We start from the raw sequence: 19721 nt of genomic DNA on the forward strand, positions 1-19721 counted from the left end.
CACTTTCCCTTCCACATTCGTACGTTTATTGTCTGCCCTAAACAGTCATCTTACCTTTGCAGCACTTTGAAGGCTGGAAACAGGGAGGCAGAGAGGTTGGTGTGGGCCCACCAAAGGTGACGTTTGAAAACTCTCTCTGAAATAACAGGGGAGCAGGAGGTTTGCCATATGTGGCACACCCAAGAATGCTTTTAAAATGAAGGAACAAAGCCTCGTTTTCCAATGTTTTGTGTGAAACCCGAATTGTATCTTCTCCAAGGGAGAATGAGGGAATGCAGGTCTGTATCCTGAAGGCAGAGCTGCTGGACTTAACAGGAACGATGATAGTTCTCATTTATGTCTGAGCACCTTCCTTGCTTCCCACACTTCACTGTTCATTGTTGGTAGCTTTTTATTTTCTCTGTTTTTAATGTGATTCTCCATTATAATCCTTGCCTATCTGAGACTCATGGCTAGGAAAACTGGACAATAACACAGAAAGCACATTATCTTACACACAGTAGGCACACAGTTTAAGTATCTGTTGAAGAACTGAATGGATGGAGGGAATGAATGAACTCGACTCTGAAACAAATTCTGTCCTAAACCTTACCAATCCTATTTCTCTCTTTTTTTTTTTTTTTTTTGGCTGGGGCTGGGCTTGAACCTGCCACCTCTGGCATATGGGGCTGGCGCCCTACCCTTTTGAGTCACAGGCATTGCCCCACCAATCGTATTTCTCAAGGAATGTCTCACTTACTTTGACTCCTGGCTCATGTATTAGTTAAGGAGCTTTTACATCAAGTTTCTATTTTTAGACATCCCCTTTCCACAAGTAGAAATGACATAAATCAAGATCATCTCTTAGTTTATTTTTTCTAGAGTCCTTAGCATGCTACATTAACCTGACAAAGCTTAATCTTGTGTTCATTTCACAATACATTTCATGCAGTTCACAGCTCTGATTGGTTTTACATTGACATTACACATGTTTCGATTCAGCCATGTGAAAAGAATATAATTCTTAATGGAGTTGTCTCTGAAAACTGTCCAAGCTTAAATAAGCATATGAGCAGTTTAGTCTTAAGTGCATCTCTCTTTAAAATGCAATGAGGAGTTTTAGCATAGGAATATAATGTCCCTGTGTACAGTCCATTTGCAACTGAACCACTTCCTTTAGGTTCCCAGATCCTGAGGAATCCTCTTTGACAAAACTGTATTCAAGTATACTATTTTATTTAACATTCCAGATTGAGTTTAGGTGCAAGGCTGACCTTCAGCTTTACACCCCCAAATAAATCTTCCATGGACCTAGCCTTCCCAAGACTATTCTTAGCATGAGACTCTTTTACAATAAACATTCAGCACTAAAGCCACAGGACAGAGCTATTTGGCATTTTCCAGTGAAGTGCAAGAAATTAAATAAGTTATGTTTTTATTGCTAATGTATAGAATCAAGCACAGCCACTTTGTCAAACAGAAGGAAAGGGTATACATGACATGTGGCCTCTCCTCAGGTACCCCAGGGTCCAAATGCATAGAAATTGTCACCTGGCCACCACCCATCGGGCAGCGCTTTAAGATGAGGTGTTGAGTATTCTGGAGTCTGAGGAGTCAGATCTCTCGTCAAAGTCGTCCTCGGTATAAATGGACTGCTTTGACACAATCGGACACCCGTCGTCGGGTATGGAGATCCGTGGGTCTTCTGTGGCACGGGCAGGGAGGACAGGAGAGCTCCTGAAGACGCTGGCAGAGTTACTGGGGAAAGGACTGACATACTGGGACCTCAGCTGATACTGCTGCTGCAGCGTCATGGTGTTCCACAGGGTGACATCATTGGGCAAAAAGGGACTGGACTGGTTTCTCGCCAAAGTATTCCTCAGCATCAGTGGGTACCGGGGCGGCTGCGGAAAAGGGTGCTGCAGAGGCATGGCCAGGGGGTTGGGGACGACATTACTCGAGTCAGCAGAAAACCTCAAGGTGTCTGGGACCCGAAAGGCCGACCCCACAGACCACTTGGAAGAGGAGATGGGGTAAGAGCTCAGAGTGTGTTCGAAGATGTGCCCGTTGGAGGGCAGCACGAGACTCTCAGGCTCTGCTGCAGTCCGCTCTGCTCCCGGGACTGAAGATCGGCTGGACAGAAGGACTTCCACGGCACTCACCAGGTCCCCCCCGCAGCCCTTGAGGATGAGCTCCAGCACGGTCGGCTTCTGGTTGGGGAATATTTTTTTTAACACTTCGAGTGGTGGTCTGTTGGCTTTCAAGCTGAAGGGCAGAGAAACAGTCCCAGATGGGCCCTCAATCAGGAGGTGATTCTGCTCAGCGTGATATTTGGGGCTGTCGGGGTGGCTCTCAGGGTTGCCTCCATTTTTCTGGACAGCATAGCCCCCTTCATCCACAGACACTATCTCGGGGCTCTCGGGGGTGAAGCAGCTCTTACTCTTAACTATATCTGGGGAGCTCCTTGGGTCAGCGTCTTTGTCGCTGAAGGCCTCTGTATTGTCTCCTGAGCTGCTGTCCCCAAGCCGTTCTTCACTCAGATCTGAAAAACAGAGAACAGCTGGGTTAATCCTTTCCTTGTGTGCGTGAAGAGGAACAGATGTGCTCAGAAGAGAGCTGTACACAAGCTTTTTGGAAGAGAAAACGCATCCCAGTGGGTTATAATATACTGCACACCTTAAAAACAAAATACAAACTATGTCACTGGCAAGTGACAATAAAAACACAAAACCTGTAAATAAAGATCTGGAAAGAAGAGTAGTTTCTGAGAATGCTGTGTGGAACAAGAAAGCCTGCCTTAAAAAATGATGTAAAAATACTGACAGTGGTTTAAATATAGGTTATTTTCATTGGTTTTGTTAAGTTTTGAAAAGTAAACATTTGAATTTTGTTACCAAAAAAAAAAAAGAAAAAGCAAGCAAGCCTGTCTTAAACACAGAATGGCTACAAGAACCTATGACCACGGGAGACATGGCTTTCACAGTAGTCACAATCTAAACAGGGAGGCTCCGTGGGGCTGGAGGAGACACATGGAAAAGCCCAGGAAAACGCAGTAAATGAGCTCAGGCTTATCTTCCAGCTCCTCCTCTGCAGACCAGGCACCCCACTGTGATGGAGGGACCAGCCAGGGCACCAGATACCCACGGGGAATTTTAATATTCCAAATCCATTTTCCCATTGGCTGATTTTATGTTAAATGTCTCATAAACCCAATCAGTATTGTCATCAGATTACTATGTGCAATAACTAGCTAATACAATCGCTGATGTGAATGAAAGACATCTCTGTACACCGAAATAGTTCGCAGAAAGAGGGACTGGCAAAATCGGTTGCCTCCAACTTGCACTAGAGGGCAAACAAAACCAGCTATGAATGCCGGATGTGGGACAGGTTGCTGGAGAGGAAAAAGGAACTGGCTGGAAAGGGTCTGTGAAACTGCATGGAAGTCAGTGGAACAACGCACCCACAACTCCAGGACCAGAGTGGCAAGAAGTGTGTGAACTGCTTTGTTAGGAAAGGACTTGAAGATACCTTACTGAATTATATTAAAAGGAGGGAGAGCAGACCGACTGCTTCCCAAATAAAACAGATTTGCTATGAAGTAAACTAGTTACAAATGTGGCACTTTGATCTCAGATACTACCCCCAAAGGGGGCTGGCAGTATTGCCGGGCTAAGCAGGCAGAGAAGAGTAGGTCAGGGTGGTTTGTTTTGCAGTTGGACATTCTAACAGACCTTCACAATAAAGGAACATAATTTTTATTAGCAAGTTCTATACAAATAAATTGTAATCCTTTTAAAAACACATACTGGCTGTGCCTACTCAAAACCAGCGTAACTGATGTAAAGATGAAAATTTTTAATAACCCAGTTGTTATCGGTTTGCCTGGCTTTCTACCAGCCTGCCTGAATAACCTCATTGTCGCCCAGTCCCTGGGTACACCTGATTATGTGCAGATAGGCAGCCAGGGAAATTTCATGAAAGCAGCTTCCAGAAACCATCCCCTCCTATTTGTTGTTGTTTATTTTAAAAGCCTTAAACAAAGGCCCATTTATGGAACATTCTTCTAATATGGGATGTATCTCAAGTACAATCGACAAAACTTTGGTTTTTCACAAAGCCATAAATATGTGCCAAGCATTAATACATTTTAAAATGTTCTCAAGTTACATTAGTACAACTTTCAACCATAAATCTGATATGAATTCTTACTTAAACTGCTTGTTTTTTCAATGTAAAATATAAGGTTTCCAATGTGGGGTTCATATTCACCCCACACTTATGAAGCCATTTAGGTTCCCCATAATGGCTCTGAAACGCACAAAAGACTTATTTTTGTAAGAGAAATTTAACATGTTCTCTCCTACAACTTCCTAGGACAGGAGAGCCAGCTTTTACCCTCCCACATTAATACAATATTTGAACTCCATGTTCTTGATCCAACCAAGAAAAACAACAACAAAAAACCTATTGAGTTCAGGCCAAGTGCCATGGCTCATGCCTAGCACTCTGGGAGGCCAAGGCAGGTGGATTGCCTAAGCTCACAGGTTTGAGACCAGCCTGAGCCAGAGCAAGACCTCATCTTTTTTTTTTTTTAATGGGGGGGAAGGGTTTTTTTGGTTTTTTTTTTTTAGAGACAGAATCTCACTTTATTGCCCTTGGTAGAGTGCTGTGGAGTCATAGCTCTCACAGCAACCTCCAACTCCTGGGCTTAGGTGATTCTCCTGCTTCAGCCTCCCGAGTAGCTGGGACTACAGGTGTCCACCACAACGCCAGGCTATTTTTTGTTGCAGTTTGGCCAGGGCCAGGTTTGAACTCACCACCCTTGGTATATGGGGCTGGCACCCTACTCACTGAGCCACAGGCGCCGCCCGAGACCTTATCTTTAAAAATAGCCAGGCATTGTGGCAGGTGCCTGTAGTCCCAGCTTCTCGGGAGGCTGAGGCAAGAGGATCACTTGAGCCCAAGAGTTTGAGGTTGCTGTGAGTTATGATGCCACAGCACTCTACTAAAGTGAAACTCTGTCTCAAAAAAAAAAAAAACCTATAGATTTCCATTCTAATTAGCTAGACCTATTTAAATTTTCTTAACTTTTGACCTCATACATCATACCTCTTGGCTATTACTCTATTATTAAATATTCAAGCATGAGTGGCCAGTGATGGTTAGGTTAACTCAGCACTAAAAAGAGCACACAACTGGAGCTTAGGAAAACAAGTCCAATATCCTCCCTACGTAAATACAGACATAAGAAAATATAGATAACACCACTAAGCAGTTTCCTTATTTCTTTAACTTCTTTAATATATTATCTATTATGATCAGCATCAAGTCCCTAAATCCCTGAAATATGCAAGATCCTGATAGGAACAGAATAAAGGGTGCAAAGTACTAGGAAGTGTAACACTCACCCCTCCCTTGCGGACCTTATTATCCAGTTGCGGAAAGAGGAAACATGGTGTAGGGGGAAGCAAACAGGGCCAAGCAGGGTCTGCTAAGCATCAGACATGAGGCACATCATACACCGACGTTCATCACAGCACTGTCCCAGAGCCGAAGGTAGAAGCAACCCAAACGTCTCTCAAGCTATGAATGGATACGTAAAATGTGGCACATGCATCTAGTGGGATATCATTCAGCCTCAAAAAGGGATGAAATTCTGACCCGTGCTACAACATGGATGAACCCTGAGGACATTATGCTAAGTGAAGGCAGACACAAAAGGACAAACATGTCCTGATTCCACACACATGAGATACCGAGAATGGGCAAACTTACAGAGACAGAAAATAGAACGGTGGTTCTGGAGTTTCAGGTAGAATGATCAAAACATTCTAAAGATGGATGGTGATGATAACCGCACAGACTGTGAATTCACTTAATGCTGCTGAACCACACATCTGAAAATGGTTAAAATGGTAAAAATTTATGTTATCTGTATTTTACCACAATAAAAAAAAGGAAAAAAATGACACTATCACAGCAATGTAGAGGATGGTGAGACTTTTTTAAAGCAAGAAACAACTGGGCCTTGGGAGCTAAAGATATAGTCTAAGCACAGTAGAAAACTAAAAAGTCTACTATTTTAAAATGTGTGAACTTAAAAATAGCTTGGTATGTTTTTCTTAGAGAAAGAGTCTTGCTATGTTGCCCAAACTGGTCTCAAACTCCTGTAATCAGGCATGGCACCTGTAGCTCCGGCATTAGGGCGCCAGCCACATACGCCATAGCTGCCAGGTTCAAACCCAGCCCGTGGCCTGCCAACAACAATGATGACTACAACCAAACAACAGCCGGGCGTTGTGGTGCGTGCCTATAGTCCCAGCTTCTTGGGAGTCTGAGGCAAGAGAATTGCTTGAGCCCAGGAATTTGAGGTTGCTGTGAGCTATGATGCTACAGCACTCTACCCAGGGTGACATAGTGAGACGCCGTCTCAAAAAAAAAAAAAAAAAATCCTGGACTCAAGGATTTGAGGTAGTTGCAGGTAGAATGCCTCAGCCTCCTGCCTCAGCCTCTCAAGTCGCCTCAGCGACTCAGGTCACTGCCTCAGCCTCTCAAGTCACCCAAATTACAGGCATGAACCACCACAACCCAGCTAGCTTTGTTTTAAAAAGTAAATTTTCCTCACCTTGGATGAGTTTCAACACTAAAAAACATACCAGAAACATGTTTTCAAGTTTGTCAACCAAATTCACTCTTTGACAGCACACTGCAGCCTCCAAGTTACAGAGGAATTAGGGACTAACCTAACGAATCTACCATTATAAAAATGGAGTTTTTCAAGGTGGCAACAGATACACTGTTCCCATCAACTGAACACTGGAAAGCAGGGTTATAAGTCTGACAATATCAAATTCCACTTCTGTGCCGAGTTTCCTCAGTTCTGTAGAACAGACAACAGTAGAATCTTAAATGGGTGCCCGCTTCTTCAGCAACTGTGAACCCCTAGACTGCAAAGGCCACTTTCTAGTTTTGTTGTTCCCCCTTGCACCTGCTACTGGGACATGCCAGTACATACCACGCTTCTGCTTACTTGTCAAGAAGTGGTGATAGACTGTGCTGAATCATCTATACTCTCTCTACAGATTTTCTGGGCTGATCAGCTCTCTACCTGGGTGTCCAGGCTACAGCCCAAAAAGTGAGAAAAGCTACCAGTATGTCACAGGAATCAAATCTACAAATTCGGGGTGTACTGAGTTCAGCACTGTTTATTCTGTGTTCAAAGGGAAGACAGAAGATGCTGAAAAAATCCAACAAGTGGGACACACCCGTGGGGTTCACGTACCTGAGCCGCACATAAAATCCTGCTAAGGGATGTCGGCTGAGCAGAAAGAATCCCCATCAATATCCGCTGCTACTGGGGTTCCAAACTGGACCTTGCACTAAGAATAACTCCTCACCTAACAGTCATTTCTGAAAGGCAGATTATGCAGTGCCTGTAATTCTGTGGCACTCTGGTGTCTAGAATTGGTTGTATTTTTGTACCGATTAACTAAATGTATTGTAAACTACTCTATCATAAATACGGACTTTCACAAGTAATTACAGAGGGTGAGTTTTGAGCCCAGTGATAAAGTGTAATTTAATAACAGGTGTTTCTTTACGTCTCCAGATTTTTTCCTAAATGAACTTTACAAATCTTCAAGTTGGTTTAAAACACAAAGGCCTTTCTAGATATGGAAACGCGAAACTGCCAACTAAAGAAATGAAACGGGAAATACTCCTCTGAAATACTTTGCCCTCTCTCTTCTTGAAACTGAGACCCTAATTCCTAGAACATAAACTGTAAGAGTATATTTCCACTGATAATAATTTTACCTCTATTATGTAGGTGCAAAAAATAAAAACTATGAAGTCAGAAAGGGGGGGGGAGTCAATTTTATCTGATAATTGCAAACCAGTTATTGAAAGTGATAGAATCTGCTATTTCTATTGCTAAACATATAAATACTTCTAAAATCTTCCTAAACATTGACTCTTCAATTTCACATTTCATAAAGTAGAAACGCTCACAGCCATCCCTGATATAAATAGTAAAGGTTTTTAAAAGAAGTAGATATTCAACTAAGAAAAAGTTTTTTTCTGTGAATAATAGTACTACCAACTTCAAAATATATATGCCATAAGATGGCTCTAAGACCTTTTTTTTTGCTATAAAACTTTTAACAAAGGAGAGAATGAATGCTTATGAAAGTGACTTCCAATATAAAATTATTTTGCAAAATATAACTTCCTTTAGAGGATTTTTTCATATGAAAATAGAGTTCAATAAAAAAATTCTACGTATTCATTTCAAATATTTTGAGATAGGCCACCACAATATGTGAAGCATTCTGCTCCAGACACATAAAAACAGAAAATCTTTCTGACTTAGATGTTGTAGTTTTTATCTTTTCTATCTAAATATATTTATCTGAACAAGAAATGTCTTATACACAGAATGAAAACACAAAAATATTGGCATAGAGAGGAATATTTCCTAGCTCAAGTCTCTGGATAATTTTTCATTCACATTGTGCATTTTGAAACAGATTGTTATGTCCTTATTCATTCACTTGAGCTTTGAGGAACACATCTGTAAGTAACAGAGCCCTGATAGGTAGTTTCTAACACACACAAATCAGCAATGGCAGGGAAGTAGCCCGGGTAGAATGGGACTTCTAAAGAGACCATTTCTCAGATTTCTAACAGGAGATAAGCTTTGTACACTTCTGTTCTCTTTATCTCACAGAGTGATGAATCATGAAAATCTGAAGTATATCAGGGAATGAATCTCTGTCGGACTGAGATCAATATTTTGGGGAGACATTGGTATAGCAAGGGCCGAGATTAGGAAGTATGATCCAATTTCACCTGTAATCCTAGCACTCTGGGAGGCTGAGGCCGGGAGTTCAGGAGTTGGAGACCAGCCTGAGCAAGAATAAGACCCCAGGCTCTACTAAAAATCGGAAACTTAGCTGGTGTGGTGGCTCATGCCTGTAGTTCCAGCTACTTGAGAGACAAGAAGATTGCTTCAGTCTAGGAGTTTGAGGTTGCCTTGAGCTTAAAAAAAAAAAAAAAAAAAAGGAAGTATAGCCTGCAAATGTAAACTTTGCATGTTTTGCAAAAATTTAGTTTTGATCTCTTTCTTCACTCAGAAGGGAGCACTTTTCAAAAAGCAGAGGTGAAATTACCCATAAATCTATGTGTTTATTTGGTATTTAACAATAATGTCCATTTAACAAATACCCTTAAATCCCTTACTATGCCCCCGAGTCTGTGCTAGGTAAGATTATGTAGAGATGATAAAAGCACTGCCTCTTGGACATTGAGAGGCTTACGGTTTACTAACTAACCTTTTGCAAAATTTCAAGTTATCTGCACAGTGGTGGTATTTTACAGTGGAACATAGCAAGTGACTCAAAAGACAACAGCTGGGCAGACTCTGGTGACTTCACAGGAGAGAATATTGTTGTAAACATTCACATGTTAAGACTATGGGTACTGCAAATATACATACTGGACTAAACAAAGTAATAATCAGTGGAACTCTGATCCCAACTTTGTAAAATCTACGTCTGCCTAGTTACTGGAATCAAGAGATTAGAGATTCTGTACAGAACTGACATACTGAGTGTTAGGGTTTTTCATAATATAATATGTTGTTGTTACTTGGATCTTGACTGTGCTTTTTCGTAGCTGTTTATATAACAAACTGTAAAAGAAACCCCCCAAATCCACCTAGTTATTTTAGTTTCCTTTCTAAGAACAGTAGTATGCATTGCCCAAGAAAGGAAATGACTCCTCAAGGCAATGTGGGACTTCGAGAAAAACCTAACATAATTCTAAGGTGACGGAGCAGTGATCCTACCACTGAGCCCTCCACCTCTGCCATGTGTCCCCATGCCTGTGCCATCAGAGCCACAGAGGCCTAGACAAGCGGGTCCAAAGACCAGAGCAACTAATGGCTAAAGGGCTGCAACAGGTTAAAAGAGGAAAGCAAAGAGAGGAAGCAAGCAAGATGGGAGGCAGAAGGGACGAAAAGCAAAGAGCAGGCAGGCAGGCAAATAGATTTTCACTCTGTCCTCCTCCCTGTCAGGAAGAAGTGCAACATTTCCAGAAAGGGGCTCCAAGTCCTCCAGGGACTTTGATTTATGAAGATTTACTCCCTTTCCCTCTGTAAAGCTGTTAGCAGAAAGTGCTGACTGGCTGCAGCAAAGAATTTCTCATCAATGCTCTTTGATTGTATTTTGCAAACAAAATGCCTGTTGCTTGGTAACATTTCACTTCAGCCTGACCTTCTCTGAAAGTTATTGCTATCAGATTCGATTTACACTGTCCTCCTGTGATTACTGTAATCTTTTAAACCCAGGAGTTCATCCATCAGGGAAAAGAAAAGTTGGTTGTGTAAGTCGAGAGCACAGCTATTCGCCAGATTTATAACACCAGGGAGTGTGTTTGGGGGAGGAGGAGTCTTTTCCGGGTGGCAGTGGAACTCTGGTTCCTAGACATGGGTCACACTCTCATTTTTTCCTGCCACCTCTGTTCTCAGATCCACAAGATGGACACCAACGCCTCCCTGACGTTGGTCCTGGGCAGGTCTGCTCTGCAGAGAGTAAGAAGCTGGGAGAGCGCAGCACAAGCGACCCCCATGCCAAGGAGTGTCCAGCGGGGCGACTGGAACTGGGAGGGCAAACCCGAGGCCAAGGGTCGCCAGATAAAATAAGAGGATGTCTACTTAAATCTGAACTTCGGATGAATAATGACTAATTTTTAGTATGAGCGTGTCCCACGCAGTATTTGGCATCCTGTTTTTTGTTTGTTTGCATGTTTGTTGCTAAATTTGGCAACCAGCCTTAAGGCTCCTCCTTTGCAAGGAGATGGTAGGGAAGCACGGGACAATCAGAGAGGGGCCCAAGTGGTAGGACGTGGGAAAGCGGGTACATAGCCCAGAGGTTCCAGAATTGCCAAGAGCTAGGGAGGAAGGAACCGGAGCCGCCAGACAGGCGACAAGCTGCAGCCCCCACCGCCCAAACTCTGGAACAACCTTCCAATACCCTGGCCCAGAGAAAGGAAAGTACCCCCCTCACCACAGCCAGGGTCCCCGTCCAGCTGCCAGTGGTTGCTCGCCCTACTCCGGCAGGCAACCCTGCACAAATCCGCAGGGCCAAGAGCCCAGAAAATTCATCCCGGGCGGACGTCTACCCCTAAGAGCCGACTGCAGGGGAAGGTTTGGAAGAGCCCAGAAGTGCCAGTATGGTTTTTCCGTTTTATTTGATTGATTTCTGGTTTTTAAAGTACAACTCAGGCTCCCTGCCTCAAATCAAGCCCTCTTAAAACCAGACTCCATTTTAAAATTAATAGGTATACTTCCTGAGTAGCTTTTAGGTCTTTTCCACTTTTTCATTTGCTCCAACTCTACAGTTACACAGTTTCCCACCCTGGCCTAGATGAGTGTTCGCTAATGCCCATTATACTCGCAGATGCTTCTCTATCGGGGAGGTGAGGATTAAAATTGAAAAATAAGCAGCAGCAGACCAGGCAGGTCTGGAGCTAAAATGCCCAGAGGAAGTATAAAGACACTCAGCAGTGCCAGAAGAGGTAAAGTAAAACAGTTTCCCAAAATCGCCTAACTCATCTCCCTATAGGCATCTCGTTCATTCTCTTTTAGAAGAAATAAATAAGAAAGAAGACCCTATTTTTCTATTTGATCTCGTTCTTTTATTCCTAACCATTTTTTTTTATTTTTCCTTTAAGAGCATTTTTAAAAATTTGTGTACATATTTTTTTCCAATGGCAGATGTAAACCTAGGAGGTATCTATTGCCACAGATCTTTCCTCTCCAGGCACCACAGCCTCAAGTGACCCAGGAGACTCCCTGAGGAAAAGCTGGGGGTGGGGAAGGGAGCCACAACACAAGAATGTAACTTCAGCTTTTCACCTTGCACTTGACCCTTAACTTCCCTCAGCTTCTGAGCCCCTGTCCTGAAAGGCTGGCTTGGCTGGTTGAGACTGCTGATTCAGATACACACAGCTGAAAGATGTTCATGCTTCCTATCATATTTTCATGGAGAGAAGTATGAGAAAAATGTAGAAGAAATTTAGGAGGAGAATAATTTCATTCGTGTGTGTGTGTGTGTGTGTGTATGCACATATATAAGCTTAAATTAGAATGTTTAGATTTCAATCAAAATGTAATAATTCCAAGTCAATCACATATGATAATCAAGGAACAGGAGAAATCTATGTTCAAAAAGAAAAAGAGTATTTTAATCCACAGCTAGAAGGAATAACCAGTAGAATATGAAAGTTCTCCTTAAAACCACCATTATGCAGAAAACAACATTCAACATACTATATCATTAAATAAAAACACCCCTATTCCTTTAAAGAATCTGAAGTAGAATTTTAGGAAGACCTCTTCCTGTTAAAAAAAAAACTTGAGTTTTGGCGCTAGTATGTCACTCCCTGAATTGAGTGGCCTTTCTCCGGTAGTGTCCAGCAAACGTACTCTTCCTTAAAGCATGTGCTTTTCTCAAAGATTACTGGAAAAGAAAAAGATTCCATGTGCTTTCTTATATAAGAAAATAAAATCTCTGCCCATTTATGTACTAAAGAGGCCCTTTGCTCTGCCAAAAGACCGACCACATTTTAAAATCAAAGTTCACACAGAAACAGATCTACTACGGGATTTGTCAGATTCCTGATGGGCTGTGCACTCACTGTATATATGGACCACTATTCTGATAGAGCTTCACTAACTCTCTACATGCGGTGAGCCACACAGCCAGGAGTATCTGATATCTTTCTAAGTACCCACTGTATATTACATACGAATATATTATCAGAACAACATCAAAAAAGGTACAATGCATAAAGCAACAGGCAGTCTCATTCAACAATTTTCTCCAACTTAAACCACAAACGGAATTTCTCCCTCCAAACACTGCACAGAACAGATCCACTTGTATACTCCTCTTCCTAATGGAAAACAATTATCTGTTCTAGTCCTGCCCTCCTCCCACATCTCCATCAATTTTTCTCAAAAGAATGGAATTATAAGTTAAATCAATTGAAAGTAGAAAACAGAAGTTGTGAAAATAAATGTACAAGGTATGTGAGGTGACAGGCTTGGAAAATGACTCTGATGGCTCAGTCCTCCGAAGTCATCACGTTCACCTTTCATTATGATAAATCCTATTCTTCTTTGCAACTACTTGTTTTCGATTTAGAAGGCTCAGGTGATCTCTAGATACTTGATGGGAGTAAAAGAGAAAAGCACCAGGTCTGGTTGGTCCAATTGAAATCCTTTTTAGTCTCCAAAACTATGTCTCCTGCTGTTGCTGCTACTCCGCCTTCCTTCCTGTCCTTATTCCTCTTACCAGGTTGTTCTGGGTTTTGTGACTCTTTAGAAACCAGGAGCTTTGGGTATCCCAAAGAATAGTTTGAAGAACATATGAAAGGAATCCCCTCCTGAACAACAACTACAGAAGCCAATGCCCTGTTTCAGGAGTGCTGCTGGGCAGGGGGCCACTGCAAAATGCTACCTCTGACATCAACTCAGACCCTTGCCCTGGTCCTGCAAGAAATACAACTAGGGACACTGGAAATGGAAAAGAAAAGATATTAGCTAGGATCCACTTGTAGAGCTGAGACCAGACTCTTCTAGTTACCTGTTCTAACCTAAGGGAGAAAAACAAAATCCCTCCTCTCCCTCCCGTAACTCTACGGCAAATCCATAAAGAGATGAGACAAATGGGGGGCATTCTTAAAGGAAATGCTTGTACGTACCTTGGATTAAAGTGCCACAAAAAATCCATGCACAGCCAATTTGCACCTGTCTTAAAAATACCTGATTCCACTCTTCACCTAGGTTGTTCTCAAAGCTTGAGGCCTGAAAAGTGCAACTGAAGACAGGGCAGCAGAACTGGACCTACCAGGTTACCTCTCAATTCCCTACAAAACCAATACATCTGCACTGTGTACCCAGCTCCACACCGGAGCCCCTTGCTCCTGAAAGCCTCTCTCCAGAAGCCATGGATACTGCCTGGGGGCGGGGAGCAGGGGGGTGGTTGTAGACACCACATCTAGCACTGTTCTACCTACAGGAGCATTCTGGACCTTCCCACAGCTAACTCCACTTATCCCCTTCCCCGAGGAGATGGGCTTTTTCTTCTATTGTACATTTGCTCCAATAAAAGAGAAACACCAAACACATGTTCACTGAATTCCAGCCATCAAAGGAGCTCTTGGCCGCACAGAACGGTAGGCTAGAGATTCCCCAGGAGAAAAGAAAACTTAAGAAATTCAATCTGAGCAGGCCAAATTTATGAGGCTTGCAAGAAAAGCGGATTGGGGGGATCTGTCCACCTTCAGTACTCAGAGCAGACCTGCCCTTCTTAAAACACAGCAGAGAAGAGAAAAGCCCTGAGGGGAGAAGCACCTCTTAGAAAGCCTTTGCTCTTAACTGTAGACTAAGCAGCCTGGGGGCCAAGCCTCCCGTGACTTGGGAAAGGATCTGCCAGAAGTAGCCTTCCTCACTGTAGGTCAAATTTTGTTTTTACTTCTTTACACCACAAAGACAGCTTCGGGCAGCCTGAGGAATAGTTTAAAGGACCTAAGCATTCTGCAATGATTTGGGGCACACGCACCAGATTTCTCGGTCCAGAAATCAGCTTAGGAGACTTTTGGGATTTTTTACTGTTGTTCCTAAATGGAACTTCTTTCACCAAATTGGAAGAATCTGGAGGCCACAGAGGAAAGGTAAAAGGGCTACGGTTCTCTCAAGTTGGAGACAGTTTGTCCTTGCTTCGATTTCCCTGGGCCGGGCGGGGACGGAGTCCGCCAAGCGTTGGGCCTCGGCACCTTCTCTGCGCCTAACCATTCCACACACCCCATAAGCCAGGCTCTCTGAAGCCTGCCGCCAGGAAACTGACTGTGTGTGCCTGAGTTTTCATTTGGACCCGCCTGGCTCCCTTTGCCCTCTAAATTTGGCAGTTTCCCTTTAACCTGGAAAAGGCACCCGGCAATAGCGACACACACTCCCGCCATCTGGCCCGCCGCAGACGCCTTTCCGGCGGCTGCCCGAGTTCCCCCAGCGCTGGGCCCAGACTCAGGCCGCTCACGCCGGCTTCTCACCTCTCACCGGACAGTAAGAATCGGCCTGGCGGCAGTTTAAGAAGAAAAGGCGAGGCCAACTTCCTGCAAAGTTGCTTTCGGGCCTCCCACGCAGAGCCTCACCAGACACTCCAAAGTTGTCACCCCCTGGCCCAACTCCCACACGGCAGACGCTCTTACCTGGCTTGGCGAGCTGCGCCGGCAGCGCCCCGGGTTGCGGCTCGCTGGCCCAGCGTAGCGCCGCGGCCGCGGCCAACTCCGCAGCAGGGCGCGGCGGCGGCTGAGAGGGCTGCGAGGCCGGCGGAGGCTGCGGGGTGGCGGCGGTGTCCCCGGGTGGCGGGGGCCCGGGAAGAGCGCGCAGGGAGTCGGGGATGAGGCTCTCCAGGCTCTCGTTGGCCTGCTGCCGGCGCAGCGCCACCTGCGCCGCCATAACCCGCTGCCGCTCGATGATGAGGATGCACTTCTCGCAGGTGCAGTCCTTGAAGCGGCAGTAGCGCTTGTGGCCCTTGAGCCAGGACAGCACGCCGTGGTTGCGGCAGCGCGCGCATTTGGGCGTGCGCTGCAGGGGCGCCCGCGGCGGCTGCGACACCGGGCCGCCCATGTACAGGTAGGGGGAGCCGTAGCCGTTCATGTACCCGGCTCCCAGACGGGTTGGCGGGCTGGCGGCGGGAGGAGGCCAGAGGGCGCTGGACGGCTGGGCTGCGAGGCCCGCTCAGGGGTGGCCTCCGGGCGGCGCGGCCCTGGGTCCCGTAGCCTCGGTGACCGCGTGTGTTCCGAGCAGGCTGGAGTTGCAGCAGCCGTCTCTCCAGCTCCCGGGGCGCCCACAGCCCCGGCCTCCTGACTCGTGCCCAGCCAGTCCCCACGCCCGCTTCGTCTCCGCCGGCGGCTGTTTTGGTGTGCGCAGCCGGGTCAGTCCGTCCTCCCTCGCCGAGGCGCTGCGGTGGCTGCAAGGACCGAGCGAGAGCTCTGATTAAGGTCTGAGCCAGCTTGTCTGCAGCTCCCTCATGCGCCGGCCGGACCCAGCACCTCCTCCGCCGCCCTCCCCTAACCCCTCCTCCCTCCCACCGCCACCCCCACCCCTGGGGTCCCAGTCTCCTGTACTCCCCACCCGCGTCTTCCTCCTTTCTTGCGCCCCTCGGGTCCCTGCGCTTCACCTTCCTTGCAACCTGCAGCCAGGCCACTCTCGCGGGGGCGCTCACGGCCCCCTCCTCCAAGCCTTCTCTGCCGCCTGAGACTGCGGCGCTCCGGAGAGCAGCGGAGCACTTGGGGCGGGGAAGGGGAGGATCACGGGGGGGGTGGCTGTTAGCTAGTGAGGTGGCCTCTCCCCTCCGCTCTCTTCCCCTCCCTCTAGGCCTGATCTGGCAGTACCAAGCCCAAGGCCGCCTTTAATCCCGACGCTTGGCCGGAGAAACTCGCCCCCCGCGAGAACCCGAGTCTACCGGAGCGGGTGCAGCCGGGACTCCGGTGGAGTTGGGGGAGGCGTGGTGCTGGTTCGAGAAAATTTTGGCTCTTTTTAAAAATTTTCTCCTACAACGTATTTTTTCTCTTTTGGTGCAGAAGAAAATGAATGTTTTTGAAAATCTGCTGACCCAAAGATGACAACACGCTAATTTTCTTTTTCTACCTTCCTTCCCATGCTTTAATAAAAAAGGTCTCTGTCCTGAAAGGCCAGGGAATTGCTCCCATAGAGGATTTGGTGGACGCTGGATCTAAACTTTCAGATCCGACTCAGAAGCCACATTAGCGCCCCAATTACGGATATCATCAACACTCTCTCCCAGCAGCTACTGGAGGCAAACAGACACCTCGGGTCACCCAGTTTAGATCCTCGTGGACTTTTACTTAGTTATGGATAAGGAATGGGACGATTACCCCCTCCCTTAACCCACAGACGTCATCCACAGACGCGACAGAGGGGTGGGGAACCTGAGTGGCCTTCCGGATCCTTGAGTAGGGTCTTTCGACTGAATCCAGATTTTACAGAACAAATTCCTTTAATAAAAGGATTTCTAATGTGAAGTTTGGACTCAGTCAAGGGGCCGTCCTTGGGGATCTGGAGGGCCGCATGGGGCTTGGGGGCCATAGGTTCTCCACCCCATTGTTATTTGCGTCTTTGCAATCTCCGCAGAGTAGAGGGTTTGGAATGCCATAGCTCGGAGCACCTAGCTCTGGGACGGTCAACCTCTCTGCCGCCAATTCCCTCCCCACCCCCGCCCTCAGCAAACACAAAGACAAGTGGATGCAGGGCCGCACAATAGCACCGTGAGGCAGGGGAATGGCAGTCCCTGGGCCGTCGGTCGGTATTCTGAGAGCATACACTAAGCTCATCTCCTGGTGATGAGGGCTAATCGAGTGTTAAATGAGAGCATATTCGAGCCCGACACTTCGAGGGCACTGAGGCTCTTGTCCTCTGGGGAGGCGAGCTTTCTTTGCACTGTTCTTAAGTAAGGAAGCAACCCGAAAATACCCGTCTGTGTTTGTTGTGAATTCAAGTAAAGCTCCACCAGGCGTTCAAGCAGCCAACCCTTGATTCACAGTAGGAAGGAAGGTTAAAAAGAAATCTCGGTTGTGTGCGTGTCCCTTAAAGCCGGTAACAGGTCCGTTTCATACACGTCTGGGAGTTGAGGATCGTGGGAGGCTAACCTGGTTGGCCGTGGGCAGGAAGCCCTTGCACCCGAGTACTAGCCCTGGGTGGGAGGCCTTCCCCCAGAGCAACGTGGGGTAGGTACCCCTAGGCCTTGCCCCTTCCCTCACCACTTTAATCCCTCCTCTCCTTCCAGTCTTTAGGAAAACATCCCTAAACACTACAACTGGAAGGAATTTCGTAAGCTCTCAGGATGAGAGGGAGAGGCAGGTCATTTATAGTCCACTGGGCCGCAGCTAGGAAGTGGGGAGCTGGCAGGGAGTCACTTCAGGTGATGAGTGATACAGAGGGCCACATATCTGGGAATTTTGGGGGTGAAATCACCAGGTCTCTTGGAACACTGAACGAAGGACATTTTTCAAGCCAAATTTCTTATGGTTTCTCCAAAAGGCCAGCAAAACGGAGGAGTACAGGAATTTGACAGTAAGGAAATTTTTAAAAAGAAAGGAGCACAGCTCTGCATCGAGTTTGAAGGGGGCATTCTCACTACCAAGGCGACCCCCTTTCCTCCCTAGGTCACCTAGCCACCCTATCTCGTTGCCACTCAAACAGTCTAGCATTATTTGGTCCCGGGGCCCCGTTTCACTCGGGTGCACATTGGGGGCTGAGATCTAAATACTCATTTGATATAGCGCCGTAATCCTTTTCTCATATTTGATGGGAATGTTTTCCATATCCCAGTATTTGACAACATCTCCCTATAGGGACAGGTTTGTATTTATGTTAGTAAAATGTCCCCTGCCTCAAAGTCTATTGTAACCCAACACCTGACAACCCCGAGTCCCATTTCTGTTTGCAGAAAGGGTTTATTCAAGCACATAATGGGATCCCAGCAGAAAGCCTTTCAGAACAAGGGGCTATGGTAAACTTCACCACATGAACTCCGTTTCCAGGGCTATTAAGCTTTTAATTGGAAAATAGCAGAGGAAATTTCAAGGTGACTATAACGTGTTAGCAGTTAGTGCGGAGAAGAAAAGCCCGAGCAGAAATGAATGTAGAAAGCATATGGTCCAAATCACATTTAGGAGGAGCGGCCTGCTTATACTAAGTCCCAGCAGTTTATACACTTATGGGAAAAATCAGCAAAGAAATTGGAAAGGAAGGGGGGAGGATTACAAGGAAATGTAGCCACACTAGACTGGATCCACTGGCACTCTCCTCTGGGTAGGATGTGTTTTCAAACCACAACTGAGTAGAATTGTGGCAGATAATAGTGAAAGGGTGACAAATAATGTGCGTGCGCATATGGTTCTTTCTAGGCACATATGCAATCGCAGGGAGTATCTCTAATGTGGGTGCCCTTGCTGAGAAAGTGAGGATGTTCTGACTCCAACTCAGTCGAGTAGCTGCTCCTGGTCCCAACTAACACCTGGTCCCAACTAACAATTAAAAGGAAGGACAATTTCGTATTGTCCTGGGTTATAACACATTAGGATATTTTCTGCTTTGTTGAATTCTCATGGTAAGGAAGGACAGTGTTCCTATTCTGCTGTTTTAATTGGCGACCGCAGTGACTTTGGTGCGGGCAAACGCTAGGAAACAGGGCGTGCAGATACTCCTATACCGGGAGGAAAACACGTCCCCTCTCCCTGTGCCTGAACTCCTCAGCACTCACTTGTCAGTTGCTTCTCCGCCTCGCTCGTAGGCCAACCTCAAGTAGAAGATGGATCGGGGGACGTGTGGTATGGCTGTGGGGCCATCAGTAACCAGTTTCTCCTTGAGGTGGCAATTAATCTTTGTTCCCCAATTGGCTGCAGACAGACTCGGGTATACCCCACAGGGTCCCCGAAGTGGTGATGGAGGGCAGAAGCCGCTTGGGGGCGGGGTTGGGGCAGGGCAACTGAACGCCGTCGAACCCAGGACAACGGTGAACTTCAGTTCTTAATGATTTTCCCACACTATTTTGGAAGGCTAGGAGATGCATCGCACGGGGCCCTACTCCAGATCCCTCGGGGTCGAGGCCTTTTGGAGCAAACAGAGTAGCAGAACGGCCTGTGACCGC

General features: G+C 46.1%; 1 protein-coding gene across 1 annotated transcript; it reads right to left on the reverse strand.

Moving 5' to 3' along the window:
• Positions 1 to 836: 836 nt before the first annotated feature.
• DMRT3 (doublesex and mab-3 related transcription factor 3) lies at positions 837 to 15733 on the reverse strand. The gene is made up of 2 exons (XM_003782918.2): positions 15256 to 15733; positions 837 to 2521 (listed from the first exon to the last, which is right to left on the reverse strand). Exons 1-2 carry the CDS (start codon positions 15704 to 15706, stop codon positions 1557 to 1559), a joined length of 1416 nt encoding a protein of 471 aa, XP_003782966.1. The 5' UTR covers positions 15707 to 15733; the 3' UTR covers positions 837 to 1556.
• Positions 15734 to 19721: the final 3988 nt, after the last annotated feature.

This window comes from Otolemur garnettii, unplaced genomic scaffold (genome assembly GCF_000181295.1).
Source record: "Otolemur garnettii isolate 467f Iridium unplaced genomic scaffold, OtoGar3 scaffold00006, whole genome shotgun sequence".
Lineage (NCBI taxonomy): Eukaryota > Metazoa > Chordata > Mammalia > Primates > Galagidae > Otolemur > Otolemur garnettii.

Coding starts and splice junctions, on each gene's coding strand:
- DMRT3 (XM_003782918.2), bottom strand. CDS start 15,706: ATGAACGGCTACGGCTCCCCCTACCTGTACATGGGCGGCCCGGTGTCG. Junction 2,522..15,255: donor GGCGCAGCTCGCCAAGCCAG/GTAAGAGCGTCT, acceptor TCTGTTTTTCAG/ATCTGAGTGAAGAACGGCTT.